At 58.5% G+C, this 16,597-nt stretch overlaps 1 protein-coding gene across 1 annotated transcript in view; it reads left to right on the plus strand.

Moving 5' to 3' along the window:
* The first annotated feature begins 532 nt into the window (after positions 1-532).
* Positions 533-16,597, plus strand: part of SH3PXD2B (SH3 and PX domains 2B) — a 75,351-nt gene continuing 59,286 nt past the window's right edge. The window contains exon 1 of the mRNA XM_054568046.1: positions 533-607. Coding sequence (XP_054424021.1) covers positions 533-607 — 75 coding nt within the window. The remainder of the gene's footprint in view (positions 608-16,597) is intronic.

Consider the following 16,597-nt stretch of genomic DNA (forward strand, 5'->3'; position numbering starts at 1 on the left):
CAGTCACCTCCTGGTGAGGACAGCCCGGGCTGGCAGGTCGGACGACTAGGCCCATTTTATAGATAAGGAACTGAGCCCAACGAGGTTAAGCCCCTCACCAAGGTCACAGAGTCGGGATTTGAACCTGGGAGTACCGCCCTCGAACTCGGCGCTGGCGTGCGACTCCTGTCGCGAGCCGGGCGCCGGCGTGCACCCGGGAGCCCATCGGCAGACGGACGGCGGGCGCGCGCGCGCCCCTCCCCCGGCGCGGTGGCCCGGCGCGGGAACAAAGGCCCGCGGAGGCCGGACGTGGGCCCGCCGGGCCGCGGCGGGGCGGGGGTGCGGCCGGGCTCTTTAAGCGGGGCTGGCCGGCGGCGCGGGGGGCGGGCCGGGGGGCGGGCCGGGGGCGGAGGCGCGGCGGGCCGGCCCGCAGGGCGCGCGGAGCGGAGGGCGGTGGCGGCGTCTCGTGCTCGGCCCGGCCCGCGTCGCGCTCGGCCCCCGGCTCCCGACCCGCGCCCCCCGCGCCCTCGCTCGGCCCCGCAGAGCAGCGGCCATGCCGCCGCGGCGCAGCATCGTGGAGGTCAAGGTGTTGGACGTGCAGAAGCGGCGGGTGCCCAACAAGCATTATGTGAGTGCCGCGCCGCCCCACGCCCCCTCGAGCCCGTGCCCGCTGGGGGCGACCCGGAGCGCCCCCCTCCCCCCAGGCTCCGAAAACTTCTGCCTCCTGCTCTTCCCCCAACCCACCTCCTCGGCGCCCCCCCCCCCCCCCCCCCGCCCGGCCTCCGCGCCGCCCGGGTCGCTCCCGGCCCCTCCCCCTCCTCCCTGTGCCCCGCTGTCGCCCGGTTCCCATCCTCCTCCCTCGTCCCGCACTCGCTTCTGTGCCGCTTCTCTTACCCTTCCGCCTCCCCCTTGCCCGCCCCCTACTCCTGCCCTACCCATCCCTGGGAACGTCTGGCCCCAGCCGATGTAGGGGACAGAGAGACGGAGAGGGGGGCGCCTGTTCTCAGGCCCCCCCGGTCCGCAGGCACTCGGGCCGCAGTGACCAGCCACAGGTAGCCCTCCCAGGGACCGCCAGGCTCGCCCTGTCCCCCGAGGGGAGCCGGCCTGAGCGAGGGGGAGATCTCTGAGAGTGGGTCCTTTGAGTGCCCTGCACCTTCAAAAGGTTAAAAAAAAAAAGTCCCTGCCACCTCTCTCCAGTGACTTCTGCTTTAACAGGGACGAAAAGTTTCCTCCTGGCGTCTCCCTCTGGGAAATGGGAATCTCGTTGAGTGCAGGTCCCAGCTGCATTTGGCAGATAGGAAGGCTGCAGGTTCCAGAAGGTGGAGCTGAGTCGAGGTCTCCCCTGCCTCTGGGAGGTGTGACTGGGACAGACAGGGACCCGCAGGTGGGAAATGGCTTCCACGGCAGCCTCGAGCGCAGCCTCGGAGCGCAGGAGCGGAGCCCGGGGCGTTCAAGGGGCCCTGGGACCACCTCAGAGGTTTGGGTAGAGGGATAGTGGGCCTGCGGAGTGCTGGGCCCAGGCCTCCCTGCTGGAGGGAACAGGGCTGTGTCGCCTGGTGGTGAGAAGGGGCAGCGGCAGCGCCTAGTGCGGAGAAGTTCACCAGGAAGGAAGGGAGAGCAAGAGGGAGGGAAAAAAACCCTAACAAAGAAGAGTAGAACAATGAATAGCAAAGGGCGTTGGCTGGCTAAATTCAGCTCCAAGGCCTCCCTACAAGTTGCCTTTGGATCTATTTTCTTAAGAGACTCCTTTTTTTTTAAAGGAGATCGAGGTGCCGTCCCTGGGTAGCCTATAAAATTCTGAGAGGAGCAAGCTGGAATCCGCTCTGCACACTACGGCGAAGGGTGTGCTGTGCGAGTCTGTATTGTTATTGGCTGGCAGCTGGTTGTTCAGCCCTTAGCCAGGCGGTGGGAAGCTATTTCCTGGACCTGTGGCATCTTTAAATAGAGTGAAGTTTCCCTTGATTCCAGAACTAAGCTAAATTGTCTTTTTTTTTCCTTTTTTTTTTTTTTTTTTGGTGAACTGTTTCACATGCTGCCAGATCTGGGTTTCTTGTTTGAGCCTGTTGAGCATGTAACAGAGCTGCGTCTCTGGCATGAGACAGCTTCCCCAACGAGGCCACGGGAGGGTGGCCGAAGGGCTCCCTGCTGTCTCCCGCAGGCCTGGCGCCACCCCCACTCCCTCCTGCCTCTCCCGCCACACCCACAGCAGGAGGGGTTCTTGGTCCCACTTGACAGATGCGGAAGCTGAGGCTCAGACAGGCGAGGTCCCGTGCCTGAGGTTGCAGCCCGGGGCAGAGCAGGGCTGTACGTCCAAGTCCGTGGGGCCTGGACCGTGGTGTCCCACCAGGCCACGCTGCTTCCCAGATCCCACACCCTCCGCGTTTCCCCAAGCGAAGCCGCCTCAGAGACCAGGAGGTTCCCCAGGCTTTTGTTCTCTGCTTAGTCAGACCCTGTCTGCCGGTTTTTTGAAGGTGCTTTCGCGTTGAGAGGCATCTTTCTAAGCTTTCAACCACTTTTTAGGAGGCTCTTGAGACACATTTCTAAATGTCCAATTATGGATTTGGATTCAAATCTCGGCCTCCCAGCCTCGGTTTCCTCATCCATGAGCTGGCGGTGAGAATGCCACTTCCTTTGGGGCGGGGCCATGGGACCGGCAGAGCTGGCTTTCCCTAGCTATTCGGTGCCTGCCTCCCTGCCCCGTGGGGTCCGTGCCACTCTGATGGGGAGCAAGGGGAAGTCACACAAGGCGGAATCTCACCAAGAATGTGCTTTCCTGGATGTGGGTTTAGTCACTCTTGTGATTCAAGGTGCCCCCTCTCGCTTCTGCCCAGCTTTATGGGTTCATCAGAGGAAGGCGGGCAATGGGCTGGCCTGAAGCCTGAGTCATCCACAAGAACGGAGCAGGTTTTAAGCCACGATGGCAGGGGACCTGAGCCCACCAGAAACCGCTGGCAGCTCCCACTTCCGTTCTCAAGCCTTACCCACCCCGCCGCCCGGGAGGAACGGGCGTGAGGCAGCTCTGGGCACGGAAATTGGCACCCTCCTTTCTGCACCTGGCGCAGGCACCCTGGGGAGGCTGAGCAGATGCAGAGCCCCTCTGTACCTCCCCAATACCCCCCCAAAACCCCAGTGCCCTGACTTTGCTGTGTATCATTCCCACGCACTTTTTAAAAAGACTATGAGATAGGATTCTTCTTCTATAACAGCTTTATAGAGGTGTAATTTCCATATTGTAAAATTCATCCACTGTAAGTATACAATTTGCTGATTTTTAAAGTAACTTTATAGAGCTGTGCGACCATCGCCACTGCCCAGTTTCTGTCACCCCCGAAAAGATCCCTTGCACCTGTTTATATTCAGTCCCCTCCTCCTCCCACCCCATGTATCTTTTAATGTTTTTACCTTTTTAACGCTCCCCCAGATTTTGTAGCGAATGTTTTAAAACTAAACAAAAACATCACGTTTCTGAAGTCTGTGCTGCTTCTGCGGCCTGGTTTCTTTGAACTGTCGTTTAATATTCCACTTAGGGGTACGTTTCCACTCAGGGGTACGCTGCCGTTGGCTTGAGCGCCTGTGGGTTCTCAGCCATTCCCGTTCGGGAAGCTGCTTCCCTGCACGTTTGCCCAGAGTGGTATTGCTGAGTCCCATGTTTGCGTTTTCACCTTTTCTTTTATATCCCCAGGAGCAGCATCTGTGGGTCCCGCGGTTCTGTGTTCTCGCAAGCATTCTGAATTGTTGAACTTTTTGCTTTTTGCCGGTCTGGGGGGGTGGGGTGCAGAATAGTTCCCTCCTGGTGGTGGTTGCTTTCCACATCTGTCCGGGCCATTTGAGCGTCCTCTCTGTGAATTGCCTGTTTTAGCAATTGTCCCCTTTTTCTGTATATTGGGTTATTTGTCTTCTATTAGTTTGTACAGTGTATGTATACGTTCAGGACCCTCACCTTGCATTGCGTTGGCATTCCCATTTTCTCCTGGTGGCTGGAGGCTCCGGGGGGGGGGGGCGGGTGCGGAGGCACCACCTGAGGACACACAGCAAGGAGGGGCGGTGTGGGGCTGAGCTAGACGCCTTTGTGTCTGGAGGAGGCATCCGCCCTGGGGTCCCCCCCTTAAGCCAAGTGACCTTCAATGGGCCACCGAAGCCTCTCGGCCCTGTTCCTCCATCCTTGCCTTCCCTTAGTCATCCTTGCTCCAGGGGAGCTCTGGGTTGACTGTGCCGCTGGTGGGTTGGCAGGCCCCGTAGCGCCCGCCTTGAAATGTCCCCCTCCCCTGGCCAGGCGCTGAGAGCCCAGGGGCTGCTGTTCTGAGCAGCTGGGGTCTGCCGGGGAGCTGCGCCTTGTGAGCATTGCTGGTGTTCCCTCCTGGTCTGCGGGAGGCCCCGGCCAGCGAGTTCAGGGGCCTGGGACGGACGGTGCGTCTGCTGCCCGTGTCAGCTGCATTCTGTTTTCCAGCCACCCGTTGCCTTGCCCGCCCCCGCCCGCCCCTGACACCCCAGTTGGCAGAAACGTGCAGGGCAGCAAACCTGAGCGGAGAGAACTTGGGCGTTCGAGACAAACACGTGTGGGCATGCGGCCCTCAGACGTGATTTCTGCGCCCGTAACACGAGTGCAGGGTCTTCTACGGGACCACTCTGTGCTCCTTTGATAGCACACGCCCTCAATCTGTACTCCATCCCTCCTGCTCGGGGCACAGATGCCAGCCACTAGCACAGTTCTTGGGACCCACCATGACCTGCAGGATGAGGAGACCTGGCTCCGAGTCCTCTCCAAGGCCCCCTGGGCTGGACAACCTTGCCCTCTGGGGTCTGTGAAACGGAGGTAGTCCTGGTGCTTGCCCACAGCCTGTGGCGATTGTGAGGATGAACTCTCTTCACACCCACTGAGCATGTGCCTTCTGTGTAGAAGGCACTTGGGGGATGTAGCCGTGAAGAGTGACAGTAATGATAGTAACAGCCGTGACCCAGGTCCCTCTGCTCCTTTCCTGCCCGCTGCCCGGGGGCATGCTGCGGGTTTTGCGTGTTCTGCCACTCAGGAAGCCTTTATGGAGTGCCTGCCCGAAGCCGCACAGCCTGCCCGCCGGCTCCGCCGGTGTGTTCTTATCCTGTGCTCACTCTCTGTCCCACAGAGATAGTGCCCTCAGTAGGCATGAAGGCCCTGTGCGTAGGTTTTTAAAAACAAAAACAAAAAATGGTTATTTTTTTGTGATTGGAAAACAGTGGCCCTCATCAGACGAGGGGGTGCCATCCTGACCCCCTGGCCACGGGGTGCCAGGAGCCAGGCCCATACCTCATCTGAGGGACCGTCCTCCATGGATGTCCCAGCCTGCATCTCTTACACTCTGAGCTCCTGCAGTTGTCTCAAGATCAAACGGAGTGGCACTTTCATATCGTTGGATGACTTGCATGTCACTTGAGTTCAGACACTGAACCTGTGCCAGGCCATGCTTCTGGGAAGCAGAGAAAGCACGCCGGCCAGCCTGGGTTCAAATCCTGCTCTGCCACCTCCCCACAGTGACCTCAGACAACTTCTCTGTACCTCAGTTTCCTCATCTCTAAAATGGGAATGATAATAGTTCCAATTTCATAGGGCTGACATGGGGGTCGAATGGGGCTACCATATAGTAAGGACTCGGTAACCAGGAGCGATCCTAACACGGTATCTTTATGTAGTATATTTTGCACACTAATGTAGGATACGAACATAGTATCATTTACGACAGTAAACAGTTGGTATTTAATCTCAGTAGAGGACAAGATAAATAAAACCTACTACTATATACTGTGTCAACATGCTAGAAAGCCGTCAAGATGGTAACAATGTATCCTGTCTTCTGTACTGGGAATAGTAAATAGTAAAAGCTGGTTGCCAAACAACAGACTCAGGCTGATCCCCCACCTGATTGCAATTTAAGGATGAAAGTCTGTGTCTGTGTGAGCTCAGAAATATAGCTGATAAAGTAGATGTCATCTTTTTTATTTTTGCTTGTCTGTGCTTTTTCTCTGTTTCCCCAATGTCCTGCAGTGAACACATATTCCCATTTTTAGTAAAAATAAAAGAACAGCAAGTGCTCATTTGAAAAAAGCCGTGCCCGGCTGTGGCAGCCCGGCCGGGTTCCACATCCTGCTGCCCGGCCTGGCCCGAGGCAGCAGGTTTGTCCGCTCCCCGAGAGCCTGCCCTCAGGCCTCCCGGGCTCCTCCCGCCTCCTGCCGCAGAGGGAGGTCCCTGCCTGTGTCTTTCCAGTCTGAGAGCCCAAGAAGTGGAAAGAGATGAGTTTAAAATACCACAAGGGAAGGCCTGGGCAGATGCTTTTGCAGTTAAAATGTTCCTTGCTCAGCGGGCCCAGGCCTTGTCCCAAGCACCAGCAGCCCAGTGGGGTTGGGAAGCATCGCAGGTCTGAGTTCAGTGCTCTGCCCGCCAAGGTCACGGGCGCTGGAAAGGTCATCCAGGTTAGAGCCGTGCCCTGCACCCCAGTTCCCAGGGCGTTTCATCTCTGGAGGTGCGCGGGCGTCAGCAAGTCGCCCAGTTGTCACACTGCCAGAAAGGACTAGGGGCACCGCGCCCTCCAGTCATTGTACATCTCGTCCAGGACGCTCGTGTCCTGGTTGCAAATCGTGCACACTCGCCTCCTTGGAGACGAAGCTGTGGTGGCGAGGGCGGCGCTGCTTTGCGTGACTCAGTTTTCCCCTGCCCCTTGGAGGGGAGAGCCAGCAACCGTCAGGGCAGCTGCAGGAAAGGCAGACGCCCGCCCAGCATCCGGTCGGCCTGGGGGGCGCGAGCGCTGAGCGCCGAGTGCCGAGCGCCCACCTCGGCCGGAGGCTCGCCCGCGTGGCTTCTGTGAGCATAGACTGGGTTCCAGTCTGGCTCCACCGTTCGCTGGCTGTGGGCACCGCGCCTTCTCTGGGAAGTGGGTGGCTTTCAGGAGGAAATGAAAGGAGCTTTTGTGTGAACGCCTGTGGGTGGGTGCTGCTGGGATGGTTGTCCTTGGAGCTGCGCAGCTGGGGGGTGATGCCCTGCGGTGGGGTCAGCCAGGCCCCAGTGGAGCTGGCATCCCTGCCCCCTGTCGTGACGTGGGAACGGGCTGCTGTAGCAGAGTCGGCGGCTCAGCGTCCCCTGCAGCGTCCAGGCGGCAGGGACTGGCGTTGTTCGCCCCTCCAGGGCTCAGCCTCGGCCGGGAGCCCACCGGCCCGAGCTTTGCCACAAGCCATCGTTGATACTCCACCTCGTTGTCCAACCTGCCGGGTGTTCTCACCGCGCGCTTGCCAGCCCAGATGCGAGCCCGCGGGCGGTGAGCCCAAGCCCGGGGCCCTCTTCACCAAAAAGAGACTAGAGGTGCGTCTGCTGCGTGTGTGGGCGGGGCTCTGCCGCTGGCTCCCGCAGCCTCTCTCAGACCATCCCGGGGACCACGGTGGCCAGATTCACCCCCTGAAAATGCAGGAAGCCCAGTAATATGCACGATTAGGGGCATACGTGGACTCAAAAAAAGTATTTGTTGTTTATTCAAAATTCAGATTTTAGGGGGCATCCTCTCCTCCTAGAACCACCACTGTCAAAAAACCCCAGCAACAACCAAGAAACCTTTGTACTTTTAACATCCACAGTGTTTCTTGAGAACTCATGGCCCAGGCAGAAGCTCCTGCAGGGCCGGGGCCTGAAGCACAGGGGTGAGCTGTAGAAACGCGTGCCGGGATTCGGACCTCAAGGCCAGCAGCCCGAAGGAAGCAGGTCCAGGGACGATTCAGGACTCGCCTGGCTCTTGGGGAGTGAGCGGAGGCCGGCGCCCTTGGGCTCTGGGAAGGAGGACTGGGAGAAGATGACACAGCAGAGGTGACACACAGCAGATCCGAAAGCACAGGAGGGATGTTGCCAAGTGGAGAAGAGTGAGGGAATCTCAGGGAGAGAGGACATGAGGGCAAAGCAGCAGAAAGCGTGGCTGGTGGCGAGTTTGAAAGAGTAGGGGGCTTTGCGTGGTGGAGGGGAGGTTTGACCGGCAGGCAGGGGCCGGAAGTGTCGGGGCTCCAGCCTGGGCCAAGGACCACCAAGGAAGATGAAGCATGGACCCCACCCCCAGGAGGGCCACGGCGCCAGTGCGCACGGCTGGGGACTGGGCTCCGGACCGGAGGTGTCCAAGACGGGCGACCCAGGACTAGTTGAGAGGAGCCGGTTCCTGGCTTGACGCGTGGAAAGGAAGGCCTTTCACAGGATGGAGGGAAGGGGCAGAGCACAGACAGACACGCAGGCTGGGGGAAGAGGGCGCCTGCCCCTAAGGAGCGCTGTGCAAGGGCAGAGGAGATCAAGATTGGACAGAGGGAGGGGGCCCTGGCTGGTGCGGCTCAGTGGAGTGCGTGCCGGCCTACGGACCGAAAGGCCACCAGTTCGATTCCTCAGTCAGGGTACATGCCTGGGTTGCGGGTTTGGTCCCTGTTGGGGTGCATACAAGAAGCAATCAATCAATGTTCCTCTCCCTCCCTTCCCGTCTCTCTAAAAAATAAATACATAAGAAAGGTAATGAAAGAAAGGTAGAGTGATTTGCCCAGGGTCACACTGGGCTGTGCTGCCTGTCATTGACTATAAATGGGGTACAGTCAGCTCACCTCCAGACTCTAAGAGAAACACTGCCTTAGAGCACATCAGGATAGTATTTTCTATTCCGCTCAATTAAGCAGCATTGCGTGGACCCCCTGCTTACTGCTCTGGCAAAGAAAGCTAGAAACCCACACAGCGGCGTCACCATTTCCTCCTCCCCAGCCAAGGTGTGAATCAGCCGCCTGCGGCTTCGGGCCACCCTTGGCTGCCAGTCAATTGCACAGATGTGGTTTTTCGTCTGCCCTCAGCCAGGCCTGGCCCTGCGCCCGAGAGACGCAGAGATGACCAGGAAGCTTTTGTCCTCATAGAGGTCACCATCTGGAATGTGTCACTACAGTGTAAGGGCTGTGACAGGGCCTGGCCTGGGGCTGAGGCGACCGGGCAGGGGGCTGAGGCCTGGGCTCTCCATTCCTGCTGGGACAGAGAGGTGTGCCCTGAGCCGGGGTCAAAAGGGTGTCCTGGGCCAGAGAAAGCTGGTGAGCACGGGTCTCCCGCTGTGAGTGCAGTTCTGAGGGTCCTTGAACTTGGAAGGAAGGAAAGCATGTCTTTATTCTAACCTCCAACAGTAACTTAGCATTATCTTCATTATAAATGAAGCCGACAGCCCTCGGGGGTATTAGTGGTACCTGTGATTTTGTCACCAGTAGAAATTCACCAGTGTTCCTATCCCTTTATAGTTTTGTGTAGATCCCAGTAGATCATTTCCACTCATCACTACTTCAAAATTGTGCTGCTGCCTGACCCATGGATAGAGTTCGTTGTTTATTGCAGGGATAAAGGTGTACATAATTCTATTCTGGAGGCACTTTTATTGTAATTTAATATAATTAGTTCCGCTTAGAGCCCTGTGAGCTTTATTTCGCTCGTTGTAAATCGTTCTGAGAAAGGGTGTGTGCGTTTCCTCAGGCTGCCAGAGGGGCCTGTGGCGGAGGAGGAAGAGGAGACTTCTGGGGAGAAGTCCCAGGACGTGGGCCTGGCGGCCAGGTGGCGGGGGTTTGCCCGGGCTCTGCCAGTTCCCGGCTGGGTGTGTGACCTTATTAAGTGACTTCACTTCTCTGTGCCTCAGTTTCCTCATCTGTAAAATGAGGGCAAGAATAGAACCTACTGAGGGTTATGTCGCGTAAAGGGCTTGGAGCACTACCTGGCACATGAAAGTACTGAATAGTCACCTGTCGGTATTACCGTCCCCGTCGTCATCGTCACCATTACCTGACTAGGGATGTGCACTTTTAATAAGCAGCCCCGGATGGTATGACACAGGCAGCCTGGAGTGACCCCACATGGAGAAACGTACTCTGAATGGACTGGTCCAGGACGCACCCCTAAGATTTAAAGTGGGTTTCCCCGAAGACTTATATATTGGGGTATTCAGCGGTGTGGTAATTAAAACGATGTTGAAAATAGTCTAGGTGCTTATCATTGGAGGCCCGATTCAATGACTTAGACCCTTACAGGACTATCGAGGATCCTTTAAAAATGGTTTGTTCAAAGAATGTTTAATGAAGTGGAGAAATGCTCACCATTTAATACAAGTGAAAAAGACAAATTGCATATACAGTGTGATCTTGATCACGAAAAATACTTCAACGTTGTATAGAAAAGGGGGCCGGGAAGACTGTGGCCACGGCCGTTTGCGTGGTGGCGGGAAACAGACGGCCCTCAGGGCCTTGGCCTGCCGATCGCCAGCTGGACTCAACTCCCGACGCGACCTCCCTGGGCCTGCCTTCGCTCCCCTGCAGGATGGAAACAGTGCCGTTGGCGGTGGTTGTGAGCCGTTCCCTTCTTTTAAGCTGTACTCTATTCTCATGCATCACCCCAGGCTTCCCGAGGGGGGAGCGGACAGCATAGGATGGCGGAGTCAGGAAAGCTTCAGGGGGAAGGGGAGAGGCGGGGGCCCTACTTTCCTTGCTCCGTTTTTTTCCTGTCTCAAGGATCTGTGTACAGGGCACGAGAAGCTGGCAAAAGGGTCCACAGCAGGGCTTAGCCTGAGGCTGGGAAGTTGCCTCCTAAGGAGCCCTGAGGGTCGGGTGCAGGGCTGGGCGGCCGAGGGCACCCTCAGAACCTGGCCTTCGAGAGCCACGTATGATCCGTGCAGGAGAAGGGACGCGTTGGCTGTGCGAAGTTTGGGGCCCGCTTACGCGGCCCCTCTGCCTTAGCTGGTTCAGGGGCCCTGCCCCCCTGCTGACACGCAGGCCTGGGTGCAGGCCTGGCCCTGCCGCTTTCTCAGGGTGCAGTCCTGGGTGGGTTGCTTAGCTACTCGGAAAGGCGTATTTTTCCCCGTCTATAAATGGAGGAGTGTCCCAGTGTGTGATATATAGTAAACACTCAAGGAAAAAGTAGCTGTAATTCTTAGTCTAGGCGGCCAATGGGTACCGATGGGGCCCTCTAACTCCCTGGGATGCTATGAGGTTGAACCATAAGAAATCATCGATTTCTGACAAGTGGCAAATTGATGTGGTTCAGCCTAATGATCTGGGTTTGATTTGGGCCTAAGGAACTACATGCTTGCACGGAAGGGGGTTAAGGACCACGGCTGTAGCAGACGTCTGACAGACAGTACCCCGTTTACACTTCACAACAGCCCTGAGGGACAGGTGATACTGTTGTTAACATCCCCGTGTTACAGGTGGGGAAACTGAGGCTCCTGCGTAGCTTGCCTGAGGAGGCAGCCTAGCCGGTATTGGAACCCAGCTCCGTCCAACCCACAGCCTGTGGTGTTTACATTGTCGTGCTCTCTCTCGAGACCGGGCTGCCTGTTCGGTGTGGCGTGGCCTGGCCTGTGGCTGGGAGAGCTCCCAGCATGCTCTTGGGCCCCTGGGACCTGGGGACTGTGAACTGAGGCTCCCCAGGATGCCCGCTGCCTGGGGGACCCACATTTAGACAGACTCAGCTGCTGCAGTGCCGGTGGCTTTGGTTGGGGGACTGGAAGGTGAGAGTAGGGGCTTGTGTCTGTTTCCATTCTGAACTTTGAGGGTGTTCTTGTTCCCTTGTTGAATCCAGGTCCTGGCATCCAAGCTCTAAATCCAGGCACAGCCCCCCCCATCCCCCGCCCCACCCCCGCCCCGAGGGAGAGCTAAAATGACCCCTGAGGCGGGAGGCCAGGCGGGGAGCAGTTGCAGAAACCTAGGCCGGTGGTTGCGTCAGCCTGAACTAAGCAGAGCCATTGGCTGCTCCGGACTCAGCTACCCGGCCTGTGAAATGCGGATGACAATAGTATCTGCCCCGAAAGGGTCTGTGGATTACCGTATTTTGCTGCGTATTATGTGCACTTTTTTTGCCCACTTTTTTGAGGGAAACTAAGGGTGCACATTATACGTGGGCATAACGCATCCTTGATCCCGTGTGTCATGCACACCAAAACGTGGGTGTGCATCCTACATGGCAGACTACAGTGATTGGCGTGAGCCTGGCCAAGCGGTAAGGACATGCTCATTAAATGTGAGTCCATGCTGTTTTGCTGGTTTTCATTTTGTTAAAAGGGAGCCTCTGGGAGACTCTGAGGAGGAGAAGAATCGGGTCAGAGGCTGCATTTCAGAACCACCCCAGTTGGGCAGAGCAGAGGGGCGGGAGGGCCTGAAGGAGGGCGCGTGCATCGTTTGAAACCGGGTGGTCGGGCGCAAGCTGAGGTGCTGTGGCTCGAGGAGAGATGGGGAGAAGGCAGCCTGAGGGTTGGGGGGGACCCAGGGCAAGAGTCAGCTGCTGCGACTCCCTGCTCTGTCCTCCCCCCGCACCTCCCCAGCCACCCTGGCCCCTCCTCCTCTGCTGACCCCCCTCCGGCTTGGAGGTCCCCCCAAGCCCTCTTGACCTCCCTGTTTTAGAAGGTGCTGGGCTTTGGGAAGTCTCCTGGCCCCTGCCTGGTGGGATCAAGACTAGCCAGGCCTTTGCCCCACTTTATTGTCTGTGTTGTGTCCCTACTGACTCTAGATCGGGGGGAGATGGGACAGCCACCCTGTATTGAGTGTCACCTACTATGTGTCAGGCCCTGTGCCGAGGGCTTTGCATGCGTTGATCCTTACATCGCCCCGTGAGGCGGGCACCACGGTGCCGCCGTCTCACAGGTGAGGAAACAGGCTGAGATAGGACTTGCCCAGGCCTGTGCTGCTAGGAAGTCAAAGGCCAGGGCTCAAACCCAGGCAGTGGCAGGGGCTGGCTAGGATCAAACTCTGGTTGGTTGGTCGGTCGGTTCGTTGGTTGGTTGGTTTATTTTTAACAAGCACCCCCAGCGTACTGAGCAACCAGGCTTGGGAACCACTGTAGGGGGCGGCGAAGCGGGTTGGCAGCCTGCGCTGGCTTCTGAGCCCCTTTAAGCTACACATTATAAAGCACCTACTGCCCGCCCATGCCGTGCTCAGCTTCATGAGTGTGGCCTCAAGTACTTTTCAAAACAGGAAGTAATTGCGCAAAGTCACCCGGCTGGTTAGTGGTAGAGCCAGGATTCGAACTCAGCCCTGCTGTGCCTGAGAACCAGGGGCAATGAACAGTCCGCTCGACCCATTTGTTTGGTTGGCCAGGAAGGGGCATTACGGAGTCAAATCAGCCTGGGCTCAACCTCCGGCATCTTCCTTCACCAGCCATGTGGGTGGGGCTTCAGGCCAGAGACAGAGGTTCTCTGCGGGTCAGCTTTCTCTGCGGTGAAATGGGGTGCATAATGAGCTTCACTCCACAGGGCTTCCTGAGGCGGAGGGCCGGGGGTTTAGCAAGTCCAGGTGCTCCTTAGGTGTTGGTCCTCAGCTGGAGAGCTGCTCACCCCCCAGGATCCAGAGGAGTCCCCCCTCTGGAAGCCCCTCCAAGCTCCGCCAGCAGACTGAGCCCTCAACAGCTCTGTGCTCCTGCAGCAGCTGTCATGTGCATCTTAGGGGACCCAGGGCCTGTGAGAGAACTCATGCCTTCTCCCTTGAGGACCTACTATGCACCAGGCACCATGCTGGGCCTGTTGGGTGAGAACTGAGTCCCATGTGTCCACATATCTGGGCTTTTCCCCACTGTGTCACAGCTGGGCTAGATGTCAGCTTTACCCCCGCTGCCTGCACGTCTTGCGCACAGTGGGGGCTCTTGCTGGCTGCCCAGTTCTCTCTAGGCAGCCCTGGGTACCCAGGGGAGGCCCCAAGTTGAGATCTCTCACCTCTATTTCCTGCGTCGCCCTGGGCCCCTCGGAGGGAGGCCTGGCGGCCTTGGGGACTGCCACCGCCCCGGAGGCTTTCCTAGAAAGCCAGCCTTCAGGTTGGTTTCGGCCGAGCCCAGGCTCCAGCTGCCAGCACCTCTGCTTGCCATTGGAAAGTTCCCGTACCGCTGTGGGCCAGATGTGTGCGAGGACGTGAGCTGGCAGCCAGAGGTCCCGCCGGAGCTCTGCGCCCGGACCAGGGTGTGCTTCTGTCAGTCCGCGTCTTGAAGAATGGAGGTGCTCGGCTGCCCGCCCAGCCCCCACGAGTGGTTCCTGCCGCCGGCCATCCGGAAGGGACTCTGGCAGTGGGGGGAAGATGGGCTCCCAGGGCGGGTACCCCAGCATGTGCGGGCACACGGGTAGGGGCAGTCGATGGGTTTCACAGTGTGGCATTGCTGCCTGAGCCTGTTCGCGCAGCTTACCCCGGAAGCCTGGAGTTGGCCCCGGGGAGGCGGGCTCCGCCTGGGCCTGCAGGGCTCACGGCCGCAGCGGGGCCGTCAGGAATGGCCCTGCCAGCTGCCTGAAGGCAGACGTGTGCCAGTCCCCTGTCAGGCACTGGCTCGCTCGATCCTCCGCCTGCCCTGGGAAGTAGGTGCTGTTACCCTCTCCACTGTACAGATGAGAAAACGGAGGCCCGGGGCTGTGAAATGACCTGCAAAGTCACACAGCCGCCTCAAGCTGTAAAGCCGAGACACCCGGCTATTCTGAAGCCAGTGCCTGTCTTCCCCCACCCCCACCCCCACCCCCGCCCCAATGGCAATAAAGAGTGAGGATTATTTTAAATGTTTTATTTACATACATGCAAGAAGATTCCCTTTTCTGCTTTTGCGTTCTGTGAGTTTTCATGCGTGCATAGGCTCTTGTGTCCACCAGAACGACAGTCCCCCGGAAGCGGAGCCATTCCCTCGGCCCCCAGGAGTTCCCTCGGGCCGGCCCGGCTCACGGCGCAGCGGGCTGAGGCTAGCCCTCAGAGGGCAGTGGCTCCCATGCTGCTCTCCGTCCCCTTTGCCTGTCCAGAGGGGCCCTGGGGTGGAGCGTGGACGTGTCCTCCAGGGCCGGGCCGCATGCCCGCATTCTTCGCTGTCACAAAGCCGGCTCTGTTTCCCGTACCCTTGGCAGCGGAGCGGTTCATTCAGCCACTGCAGGAGCATTGTTCCGCTCCAGAACCCGAGAGACCTGAGTGAGGTCACCTTGACTTCTGACTCTGTGGCCCCATCTCAGCTCTTTGTCTGTCTGCCTGTCGGTCCTTCTGCCTGTTTTCCATCATACATTTCTTGAGAGCCCGGTGTCACCAGGCACAGGGAGGGCTGTCGCAAACTCGACGGGCCTCATGCCCGCCCCTTGAGGGCTCCCAGGGGAGTGGGGTTGACAATCACCCACATGAAACAGCACACGAGAGGAACGCGTGCTGAAAGGAGCGTAAGCTGATCTCCGAGAAATGAAGGATTGCTAAGCAGGCAAAGGGAGAGGCGTTCTGGCCCGAGCCGGTGGCCTGGGCGGGGCGGGGCGGCGTGAGACAGCCTGGCCAGGTGGGAGTAGGACGAGGCCCCCAAGACGGCACGACCTGCCTTTGTTGGCTTTCCAGACAATGCTGAAAGCTCCAGAAGGGCAGGGGCTTCTGTCTCCCTTGTTTACAGCCATGTCGCCCGCCCTCCGAAGAGAGTCTGGCACACGGCAGACACTGAGTTTGCTGAAGGAATGACCAAGTGAACTGGAATGTTTCAGGTGGAGCACAGATGCAATAGATTTTCACTGTAGAGAAAGCGCTCCTCCCTCCCACCTCCTGGCTGGCACCCTTCCTATGTGGGTACAAGGGTCAGAGACCACCCCCCCCGGCTCCAGCCCCCACTGCGCCTTCGCTGCGCACCCCGTGGACAAGGAGCTGAGGGAGCGCAACCCCAAGCCAGAGCATCTCTGCCACGAGCACTTGTATTCAGGCCCCGTTCCAAGCATTCACTTAATTGAAAAGATTGAAAACAAAAAAGAAAAACTTGGCAGCTGGCCACTCCCAGGGTGTCGCTCGCTGTGGCGCCTGCGCTGGGTGATTCCTGAGGCTGACGTAGGGACAGGCAGGCCCTGGCCTGGGAGAGCGGGAGAAAGAACCCGGGCCTCAGGGGCTGAAGGGGCTGGGGTTGCATCTGATGTCACCCTCTTCCCAGCTGCGCGACCGCAGGCCTGGCGTCACCGCTCTGTGCCGGGGTCTCCTCCTCTCCACCCTGAGGGGGGCCCCTCCATCCTGGCAGGCGTGTCACGATGACTGCACACGATCTTCATAGAACACCCTGCACAGGGCCGGCATTGCGACATGTTCCCCGTGTCGCCGCTGAGTCTGTCTTGGGCCCCCCCGGTCACCTTGGTGCAGCCTCACTCAGACATCCTGTGCTTCCCTCCTGGGTCTCAAAGGCATTGTGACACTTGGCAGCGTTTCTCCGGGAATAACTTTAAAACATAAACACATGCTCTCCAGCACTTCCGGTGACGATGCCGCACTGCGGTGTTGGGAGCTCAGACTAAGCAGGGTGTTGCAACTCCAAAATGAGGTTGGGAGCGCTGACCTACATAGGCCAGATGTCGGGCAGACAGCTGGGGAGAGCCGACAGATCGGAACCAAAGGGAGCGCGTAGGCTCCACGGGGAGCAGCAGAATCATGTTTCCCATTAGTTAAGCCCGCGGAGCCCATCCAACTGCCGGTGCACTCGGCCCCCTCTTCCTCTCTCCTCCTCCCCACCTCCCACCCCCTCAGTCTGTGCCTCTCCACCTTCGGCAGGAACAGCATATTGCCAGAGAGGTGATCAGGAGCCCAGCCAGCGGTTCCCAGGCTGCTCCCAGGATCTACCAACCCGGAAACCCAACCAAGTGCGGGAACCTGATGGGGATGG

This window comes from Pteronotus mesoamericanus, unplaced genomic scaffold (assembly GCF_021234165.1).
Source record: "Pteronotus mesoamericanus isolate MK-2021 breed Mesoamerican mustached bat unplaced genomic scaffold, CSHL_Meso_final contig_2, whole genome shotgun sequence".
NCBI classification, from domain to species: domain Eukaryota; kingdom Metazoa; phylum Chordata; class Mammalia; order Chiroptera; family Mormoopidae; genus Pteronotus; species Pteronotus mesoamericanus.